This window comes from Nicotiana tomentosiformis, chromosome 1 (assembly GCF_000390325.3).
Source record: "Nicotiana tomentosiformis chromosome 1, ASM39032v3, whole genome shotgun sequence".
Classification (NCBI taxonomy): Eukaryota; Viridiplantae; Streptophyta; class Magnoliopsida; order Solanales; family Solanaceae; genus Nicotiana; species Nicotiana tomentosiformis.
The window spans coordinates 117,190,093-117,201,839 of NC_090812.1; the positions used below are offsets into that span (position 1 = coordinate 117,190,093).

Consider the following 11,747-nt stretch of genomic DNA (forward strand, 5'->3'; position numbering starts at 1 on the left):
AAGTTTGTATGAGGATTTTCTACTTGTACGAACGTTAGGAATAGGACCGAAGGGGCTCAGATGCATTTCGATCTTATTGTATGAAACTTGGAAGTTTATGATTTTCAAGTTTGACTTGAGTTGTTATTTTGGTTTGTAGCATTTCACTTTGAGTTTTGAGCCATTAGATAAGTCTATTTAGGGTATTTGGACTAAACGATATGGTTTGGAGGAGTATCAAGAGGCTCGAGTGAGTTTTAGGTGTTCGAGAGAGGCTCTTGCATGAAAACCTAGAAAAGAACTTGCAACAGAAGTGCACGTCTATGGTGCTCATCACGTGAGCGTGAAAGACGTCCACCTTCAGATCCTTCAATTTCAGCACTTTGTTTAAAAAGTCCCATTTCGAACGTTGAATTTATTGCATAATTTTGGGAGCTAGGGAGCTTAGATTGAGGAAAGTTTCGAAATGATTTTCACCTAAGGCAGTAGGGTAACTGATTTTCACTCAAATCTGTGATTAACATGAATTTATCATCAGTTTTACTTTATAATCAAGGATTTTGAACATCAATTTGATCTTGAATTTTAAAAAGATTACAAAGTTAGACTCGTGAGGTTATGGGTCAACGAAATTTGACTTTGCTTTCAGGTTTTTACCATGTGGTCTCGGGGTTGGCTTTTATTGACTTTGTTCTAAACCTATTTTTGGCTTAGGGAATTGAGTCCTATGAATTTGATTAACATTATAGAGCATTCTTTGGGCTAGATCTAGCTTGTTTTATGGATTTGGAGCAAGGAAAGTTGAATTTTGAAGAATAGAGCTAACACGGAATAGAGGTAAGTAATCAGAATAACCTCGACTTAGGAGATTTGTTTCTAAAATAGACTTGTATGCTATATGCTATGTATTTGGAGGTGACTTATATACGATGTGACAAGCTTATATGCGGGTGTCATGATCCAAAATCCACTAAGTCGTGATGGTGCCTAACCGAACCCGATATGTAAGCCCAATGGTATAAGTCACTACTATGATAAGAAACCAATAGAGATAATGAATAATATAGCCAAAAGAGTTTATTACCACTATCTCAAGGATAGTAGCACAAGTCATGAGCGACTATGAATAAGAGTATAACTTAAGTTTGAGGAAAAATATATCATCTGTTTGAAATTTACATAAATAGAATTATAACTTCTAAACTTCCAAGAACAAATGATAGCTTGTATCGAGAGTGCTGGTACGTCTTTCATGCTAGACCCTCGAACATCGCAGTTGCGCTTTCCAAATATCTGCACGCAAGGTGTAAAAGTGTAGTATGAGTAACACTGGCCTTATGTACTCAGTAAGTATCTTGACTAACCTTGATGAAGTAGTGACCAAATTTATAAGTCAAAAGATACTCACTAATATAACATGTTCAGTTAAATTTACAATAGAAACAACACTAGAAATAACAAAGTAGATTACAAGAACAATTATGAGAAGTAGTAAATGATTAACTAAAAGAAATCACAATCAGTTTCCTCAATATCGCAACCAATCATTTTCTAACAACTCAAGTCATGAGGTTAAAGCAATAACTGCCAAAACAACATAGTAAAACCACAAATCTTTATAATATGAGGAAGGTATTCAAGATATAAAATCAAATGACACGGCAACACCCTTCGTGCATTTACCTCATCCTCGCCAACTATGTACATGTATATCAAATCAAATGGCATGGCAGCACCCATCATGCATTTATCTCATCCTCACCAAGTATATGTATAAGAATATCAACCAGGTAGGAGGAATGCCAATAATAGTAACATCAAAGTAGAAAGTACACAGATAGCAATAACAAATAAGGTAGAAGCATATGGATAATGGCAAGACAAGGCGGGAGGCATAGAAGTAACAATAGCAAATAAGGTCGGAGGACATAGATTTCAATAACTAGCAAGATAGAAGATTTAGATGAAACCACAACAAACAAGAAAAAGGAATAGATGTAATTATTACAAACAAGAAGTGAAGCATGCATGTAAAAATAATAAATAAATAAAAGGTATGGATAGCACAATAACAAATAATATAAAAGGCAAAGGCGTAACAACTACAAGCAGCATAAAAAGCAGATGTGCAACAATAACAACTCAGGATAACGCATGAATATATACGTGGGGAAGACAACACAACATAATGTCTCTCATCCTCACCTGCACGGAAACACCCTTTGTGCCATAAACCCTTGTCCTCATATTTTAATGTGAAATAATTGCACATGATCACCTTTCGTAATTTTACTCTCATCCTCATAAATAATGTAAAAATAATGGTACGACATCACCCTTCGTAGTTTACTTCCATCCTCACATGATAATAAAAAAGTAATGGCACGATATCACCCTTCGTGCTTTATACTCTTCCTCACCAAGCACATATACATCAACAACAATCAAGGTAGGAAGCATGGATAATATCAAGAAGAGTCGTTAAGTAAAGTATACCACGTGAACGACAATCACAACTCTTGCACCAATAAACAAGTCAATAAACTTCAACAACCCCATTGTTGAAGTATCTCAACAAAGCTCAAATATGACGTTCAACATAATTATGGAACCAAAGTATCTCAATAATAATGGATATAGATATGTATTTGTGATTTAGCTATAGTTATGACCAAATTTAGCACATCAACAGTTTCACAAAGAGTCCATCATATTTAATCAAGTTGTGGTAGGCTGAATCATGGTGTCTAGCATTGAAATTGTTCTTATACTACTATAGAAGTCAAGTAAAACATGAGGCAAGAAAATTACAAAGTCCAACAAGGCACAAGAATCATATCATCAACCTCGAGTATGGATAAAACTGGCACATGTATATACACTCGTCACCTAGCATATACATCACCCCTTCATGTAGCAAACAATATCATTTTATTAGGAAACATTCCCTCAATAAATCTAGGCAAGATACTTACCTCTTTTCAGAATACAATCAACAATCCTACACGACTTTTCCTTTCAAACAAGCCTCCAAACCAATCGAATCTAGTCAAATATCATTCAAACAATTCAAAATACATTTTAGAAACTGCCCTAAAATGAAAAAAGTTCAATCTTTAACATAATTGAAAAAGTCAACAAAAAGTCAACTCGTGCCCACGTGGTCAAAATCGAGATTAATACCAAATTTTTATTACCCATTCACCTCCGATCCCGGATATGTGATTTGTTTCAAAATCTATCCTTAATTTGAGCTCTAAATCTCAATTTCATGAAATTCCTAAATTCTACCCAAAATCCCTAATTTCTACCTTGAAATTTATAGAATTGATGATAAAATTCATGAAAAAGTAATTGAAAACAAGTTAAAGTTGCTTACCAATGAAATTGGAAAGGAAACGCTCTTCAAAAATCACCTCTATGGAGTTTAGGGTTGCAAAGTAGTATAAACTGAGCTAAGTATCGAAATCTTCATATTTTACCCAACCGTAGATGTTGCAATTGCGAACTGTTATTCGCAATTGCGATGTTTGTAAAAGCGAACAAATGGTCGCAATTGTGAATCTGTCCCAGAGCCACCAACATCGCAAAAGCAATAACATTATTGCAAATGTGAACAATGTGCACTCCGCAAATGCGAGAATAGTTTCGCAAATGCGAAGATACTCCCTAAGCACAATGTCGCAAATGCGACTATTTCACCGCAAGTAAGCCCACCCCTGTCCGCATTTGCGATGCCAACTTTGCAAGTGCGAAGTGACAGCCCCAGCCCAGTCTTCCCAAATAAGTGACATCACACTCAAAAGTGATGCTCGCGTTTGCTAGAAGAACTTCGCAAGTGCGAGATCTGCAGGTTCAACACACCAGTTGTTTCTCAGCTACCCAAAACTATCCGAAAGACATCTGAAACTTATCCGAGCCCTCGGGCATTCACACACATGTAATAACATCATACCAACTTGTTCGTTGTCTCAAATCATCAAAATAACATCTAAAATCACCAATCAGTCATCAAAACTTAAGATTTTCAAGTTTAAAACCAAAATTTTTAATATTTTGCATAATACGCCGAAATGGGCTCGGGTCACCCGGGACCCCAACCAAACATACGTAGAAGTACAACATTATTATACAAACCTAGCAAACTTGTCAAAATACCAATCCGAAGTCGTTTACTAAAAATATTGACCGTGGTCAACTATAGTCATTTTAAAGTCAATAATCTCATTTTCTTTAAAAATTCACATTTATATTTTCCCAAAATCGACATGGACTTCACATGCATGTCATAAATCATCAAATAGAGCTATGAGAAGTCTCGGAACACAGAAAGGAAAGCTAGTTCAAAATGACATGTCGGATAGTTACAATAGATATATTCTATGCTTGGGGTAGAATCTTAGGCCTTTTGTCCGTTATTTTTATACATTCCTTTACTTTTTACATATTATATTTGTTATATGACTACTTGTCACGACCCCAGTCTTCCTCTTTAGAATATCGTGATGGCACATAGTCTCTAAGACTAGGTAAGCCTAACATTTATAATGGTTAACAGAATTTAACAGTTAAGATAGTAAGATAATTTGATAAACTAATAATAAATCTGAAACAGAACACCTGTAACAAAACTCCCAAAACCAGTGGAGCTGAGTTATAAGCTCTATAGGAATGTACTGTAAAATCCCTAGTACAACGTTGTCTAAATAAAGAATAAACAGTAGCAAAATAAGGACGGAAGGTGACTCGGAGGCCTGTGAGCGTCGGGTAGGTATACTTTGAAGTCTCCAAACTGTATGATCCACTTAATGATGCCTAGCTTAAGTCAAGGTACCTGGACTTGCACAAAAATATATAGAAGCATAGTATAAGTAGACCACAACGATCCCTAGTAAGTATCAACCCTAACCTTGGTAGAGTAGTACCGATGTCAGGTCAAGACACCTACTAGGAAAAGAAAACCTGAACAAGTATAGTATATTCAATAATGAAAACGAGAAAATAGTGACAATAAAGCAATACAAAAAGGTAAGCTACAACTGAATTTAAAGCAATAAAGGCAGCAAGGAAGGAACACATAATAAGAACATCAAGGAAATAATGCGGACAAAGACAAGGGAGGTAAATTAGAGATAACAACAAGAATAACAACCGAGGTACAATTTCGTAATCACATTTCTCAATCTCGATCACAATCTTTCCTTATATCACCACGGGAGCCTTACATTTAGTTTAAAAATTATTTTTTCCGAAATAGCTACCCACGTTTTGGCCACCTTATCAACACCGCGTGGCTTCAAGTAGTTCCCCTACTAGCACCACGCATATCAAGCCCACCTTATCTCGCCGCATGCATATAAACCTCTATCCTTCTACCACAACATGCATATCAATATCACAACATAATCACAACTCGCACCAGAAGTACCCATATGCCACAACTTGCGAAAAGAATCAATAATACCAATATTTCCACAACAAATAGCCCATGACTCAACCACAATGTGCACAAGGATCTCAACAATAACAAAATATAAGTGAATATCTCAACAAGAACGATATCTCAACAATTAACAATTTCGCCTCAATGTGATAACGACTTTTACAACTTCAACACCAATAACTCAACATGAAGATATTCCATCAAATAACAACTTCATGCAAGTAATTCAACAATTAAAGAAGTAACAAGACAATAAGCAAGGAAATAACTTCAACTAAATCATATAAGAGCAAAATAACAAGTAAGAGGTGGAGCAAGTGTTAACAATATCAAATAAAGCATGTGAGGATAGATTAACAATGAAAGATATAACATGTTATGAAAATTCAATTAAAGGCATGAAAAGAGTCTAAATAGCCTAAACCAGTCAAATACCACATATAGCCCGTGTACCCACTCGTCACCTTGCATACACGGCTTTCACATAACAAATAGCACAATCAAGCCAACCCTAAGGGGTAGTTCTCCCATACAAAGTTAGGCAAGATACTTACCTCAAACAAGCTAAATCAACCCACTAGTAAGACTTTTTCACGTAAATCCAACTCTGGATGGCTCGAATCTAGCCAAAATAACTCAATACCATAAATACAAACCATAGAAAACTATTTCGGATAATAAAGTTGTAATCTTTAAAAAAATCAAAAAGTCTACTCAAAAAGTCAACCTCGAGCTCGCATATCGGAACCCGGTCAAATATATAAAATCCGAACACACATTCTATAATGAGTCCATCCATACAAAAAATATACAATTCCGGCCTCAAATAGACCTTCAAATCCCCAATTTTTACTTTAGGAAGTTTTACAAAAATCCCTTATTTTCTTCACTTTAATTCACTAAATAAATGATTAAAACTAAGATGGAATCATGATTAATTAAAAATTCTGAGTCAAAAACACTTACCCGATCCAAGACATGAAAATACCCTCCAAAATCGCCCAAAATCGAGCTCTACAACTCAAAATATATTAAATGAACCAAACCCTCTAATTAGAGTACTATATAGTCTGCCCAGTTCTTACTCTACGCGATCGCGAATAATCCTTCGCGATCGTGAAGAACAAATTCCACTAGCTCACAAAACCCCTTATGCGAATGCGAGAAGACAGACTTGAATATGCTGACAAAACATCCCCAGTCTTCGTGATCATGGACCAGTCCACGGGAACGCGATGAATAACATGTACCACCACACAACCCCTCCTTACTTCTATCTGAACGCGATCCCCCACATGCATTCACGATGCACAATCACCCAACCTTAAATGAACGCATCCTATCCTTCGTGAATGCGAAGGCAAAATATCCATCTTCCAGCAAAGACTCTATACGAACGCGTAGAAAGAAACCAGAATCCCTGAAACCAGCAATTCCAACACCTGAACAAACGGTTCAAACTCAATATGAAACACACCCGGGCCCCCAGCCCCGTCCGCACATACCATCAAGTCCCAAAACAGAACCCGAACTTGCTCGAAGCCTCAAATCGCATCAAACAACACCAAAATCACGAATTGTACATCAATTCAAGCCCAATGAACTTTCAACTTCTAAAACTAATGCCGAATCATATCAAAACCAACTCCGAATGATTATTCCAATTTCTGGAACGAAAATACGACCCCGATATCAATAAAGTCAACTCTTGGTCAAACCTCTCAACATTCCAAACCTTCAACTTCCCAACTTTCGCTAATTCAAGCCAAAACAACAAACGGGCCTTCGAATCAATATCCGAACATACTCCTAAGTCCAAAATCACAATACGGAGCTATCAGAACCATCAAAACTCCATTTCGAAATCGTCTACAGAAAACTCAAACTCTGGTCAACTCTTTCAACTTAAGCTTCCAACTTTAGGACTAAGTGTCCCAATTCACTCTGAAACCCACCAGAAACCAAACCAACCACCCCGAAAAGTCACATAACCACAATTTAACATAGAGGAGGTAATAAATAGGGGAACATGGCTACAATACACAAAATAACCGGCTGGGTCATTACATCTTTCCCTTCATAAAAGAAACGTTTATCATCAAACGAGCACAGATACATCCCTAAAATGCTGAAAAGGTGAGGATAACATCTACGTATATCATGCTCGATCTCCTAAGTCACCTCCTCGACTGGTTGACCCTTTATCGAACCTTCATGGAAGCAATGTTCTTTGATGTCAACTTTCTGACATGTCTGTCCAAGATGGTCACCAGCTCCTCAAAATAAATCAAATCCTTGTCCAATTGGACTGAGATGTAATCTAAAACACGGGATGAATCAACGTGATACTTCCGGAGCATGGAAGCATGGAACACCGGGTGAACTGCAGATAAGCTAGGTGGTAATGCAAGCTTGTAGGACACCTCCCCCACTATCTCGAGGATCTTAAAAGGACCAATATACCTAGTGCTTAACTTGCCCTTCTTCCCAAACCCCATCACACCCTTCATGGGTGAATCCCGAAGCAAAACCCTCTCTCCAATCATGATTGCGACATCATGAACCCTCTGATTAGGATAACTCTTCTGTCTAGACTGTGTTGTATGAAGCCGATCCTAGATCAACTTGACTTTATCCAAGGCATCTCGAACCAAGTGTATGCCCAACAATCTAGCCTCACCCGGATCAAACCAACCAACTGAAGAACGACACCGCCTCCCATATATGGCCTCAAAAAGGGCCATCTGAATACTCGATTGGTAGTTGTTGTTGTAGGCGAACTTTACAAGCAACAAGAACTGATCCCAAGAACCCCCAAAATCTATAACAAAGGCATAAAGCATATCGTCTAATATCTGAATGGTGTGCTCGGACTACCCGTCCGTCTGTGGGTGAAATGTTATACTCAACTCAACCCGTGTGCCTAACTCACGCTGCACAACTCTCCGGAAGTGTGATGTAAACAGCATGCCCTAGTCAGAGATAATGGATACCGACACGCCATGAAGTCAAACAATATTACGGATATAGATTTGTTGAAGAATAGGTAATCACCGCCGGAATGAAATGTGATGGATTGGTCAACCTATTTAGAATCATCCATACAACGTTAAATTTCTTCAAAGTCCATGGGAGCCCAACAACAAAGTCCATGGTAACATGCTCCCACTTCCACTCGGGAATCTCAAGTCTATGAAGTAAACCGCCTGACCTCTGATGCTCATACTTCACATGCTGACAATTTAGGCACCGAGCCACATACTCCACTATATATTTCTTCACTCTTCTCTGCCAATAGTGTTATCTCAAATCCTTATACATCTTAGTGGCACCCGAATGAATGGATTACCACAAACTTTAGGCCTCCTTAAGGATCAACTCATGCAACCCATCCATATTGGGCACATATAACCGGCCTGCATTCGCAACACCCCGCCATCTCCAATAGAAACCTCCTTGGCATCACCGTCCTATACCCTGTCCTTAAGGACAAGCAAATGAGGGTCATCATACTGATACACTCGGATGTGCTCATATAAAGAAGATCGAGAAACCATGCAAGCAAGAACCAGACTTGGCTTCGAAACATCAAATCTAACAAATTGATTGGCTTAGGCCTGAACATCTATGGCTAGTGGCTATTCTGCTGCCGGTAGATATGCCAAACTACCCATACTCTCCGCTTTTCAACTCAAGGAATTGGCCACCACATTGTCCTTCCCAACATGATACAGAATAGTGATAGCATAGTCTTTAAGTAACTCAAACCACCTCCGCTTCCTCAAATTAAGATCTTTATGTTTGAATAGATGTTGGAGACTCTGGTAGTTGGTATAGACCTTACATGGGACACCATACATATAATGCCTCCATAATCTTTAATACATGAATAATAGCTGCCAATTCCAAGTCATGGACAAGATAATTCTTCTCATGAACCTTCAATTGCTGAGATGCGTTAGCAATCACCCTACCGTCTTGCATCAACACCGTGCCAAGCCCAACTCGCGAGGCATCACAATATACAGTGTAAGACCCCAAACCCATAGGCAACACCAATACTAGAGCAGTAATCAAAGTAGTCTTGAGCTTTTGAAAGCTCTCCTCACACTCTTCGAACCATATAAATGGAGCACCCTTCTGGGTCAATATGGTAATTAGTGCAGTTATGGATAATAAACCCTCTACAAAACTAAGATAATACTCGGCCAAACCAAGAAAACTCAGAATCTCAGTAGCTGAAGACGGTCTGGGCCAACTCTCAACTGCTTCAATCTTCTTCGGATCTACCTTGATACCCTCCCTGGACACCACATAACCCAAAAATACCAACAAATTGAGCCAGAACTCACACATCAAGAATTTTGTACATAACTTCTTCTCTCTCAAGGTCTGGAGCACGATCCTCAGATGTTGCTCATGATCCTCCTGATTGCGAGAATACGCCAAGATGTCATCGAGAAACACAATGATGAATGAATTAAGATATGGATGGAATACATTGTTCATGAGGTGAATAAATGTTGTTGGGGGTGTTAGTCAGCCTAAATGACATCACACGGAACTCGTATTGACCATACCGAGTCCTGAAAGCAGTCTTTAGAATATCTGGATCCTGATTCTTTGGTTGATGATACCCTGACCTTAAATCATTCTTTAAGAACACTCTAGTACCCTGTAGCTGTTCAAATAAGTCATCAACGTGCAACAATAGGTACCTGTTATTCACTGTAACCTTGTTCAGCATTCTATAATCAATACACATTCGTATAGAACCATCGTTCTTCTTCACAAATAGATATCAAGCAACTCTTGCAGCTGCTCATTCAACTCTATTGGTGACATACAATATAGTGGAATAGAAATGGGTTGACAATACCAAAAATTGATATCTCTATTGGGTGGCATGCCTAGAAGATCTACTGGAAATACATCTCGAAAGTCTCTTACTACCGAAACTGACTCAATGGTAGGAGTATCAACACTAACATCTCCCACAAAGGCTAGATATGCATCACAACCCTTCTCAACCATTCGCTGAGTCTTTAGAAATGACAGAATCTAAAGTCTTTCATTCTGTGGTTAGGCCGCTTTCTCTGTTGCTTCTTTGTTTCAACCCTCCTAGGAATATAATCCAATGTACCCCTACACTCTAACTGCGGAAAACCTAGCATAGCTAGTGTCGCAGCATTGGCATGACAATCCAGAATAGCATGATAGGATGACAACTAGTCCATGCATAAGATAACATCAAAGTCTACCATACTGAGTAACAATAGATCAACTCTGGTCTCAAAACCACCAATAACTACTAATCACGACAGATACACACGGTCCACAACAATAGAATCTCCATCAAGCATGGACACATATACAGGAGAACTCAAAGAATCACGCAATATATCTAAATACAGAGCAAAGTAAGATGACACATATGAGTAAGTGGAGCCTAGATAAAATAAGAATGATGCATCTCTATGACAAACCGGAATAATACTTGTGAATATTGTGTCTGATACAACCGCCTCCGTCCTACCTGAAAAAACATAGAATATGTCTTGGACTCCCTCTCTAGGGCGACCCCTATCTGCCTAACCTCAACCCCTAGCTAGTTGTGCAAGTGAAGAAGCAACTGAAGCAGCAACCACAGCCTGTGGACCTAGTGGAATACATGGATCCTGTGTAGTCTGTGGAGGTACACCCCTCTAGAGTCTGGGGCAGTACCTAACCATATGTTTGGTGTCTCCACACTCAAAACAAGCTCTCGATGGGTATGGTTGCTGAAGCTGGCTCGGGCCTGGTTGACTGGACTGACCACTGAAGGCACCCCGTGCAAGAGGTGCACTAGATAATGGCTGAGCAAAATGGGCAACCTGAGACCTCGGAATAGATGGAGAACCACTAGAAGTTGGAAGTGCTGAATAAACTGTACGGCTCACATAGTCCATGCCATGACGGGCTGCAGCTGGGGCGCGGACACCAATATATCCTTAAGAATATCGAGGCCTCTTGGACTCCTTATCCTATCTCTCATGGCCCTGTATACCCTACAACCTCCGTGCAATCTCTACCACCTGCTGGTACAGAGTATCTGTCTCCAACTCTAAAAGCCATGCTGAATCTAATACCATAGTTGAGCCCCTCGATGAATCGGCGGACTCACTCCCTAACTGTAGAAATTAAGGCAGGTGCATGTCTGGACAACTCACTGAATATGATGGCATACTCTGACACTAATATAGTACCCTGGCGCAACTGCTCAAACTTTGCGCGCCATGCATCACGAAGGGTCTAGGGAAAATACTCTCTCAAGAACATCTCTGAA

General features: G+C 38.9%; 1 protein-coding gene across 1 annotated transcript; it reads right to left on the minus strand.

Annotated features, from left to right (window-relative positions):
- Positions 1-7,623: 7,623 nt before the first annotated feature.
- LOC138908950 (uncharacterized) lies at positions 7,624-10,456 on the minus strand. The gene is made up of 4 exons (XM_070199775.1): positions 10,302-10,456; positions 10,003-10,140; positions 9,281-9,725; positions 7,624-8,016 (listed from the first exon to the last, which is right to left on the minus strand). Exons 1-4 carry the CDS (start codon positions 10,454-10,456, stop codon positions 7,624-7,626), a joined length of 1,131 nt encoding a protein of 376 aa, XP_070055876.1.
- Positions 10,457-11,747: the final 1,291 nt, after the last annotated feature.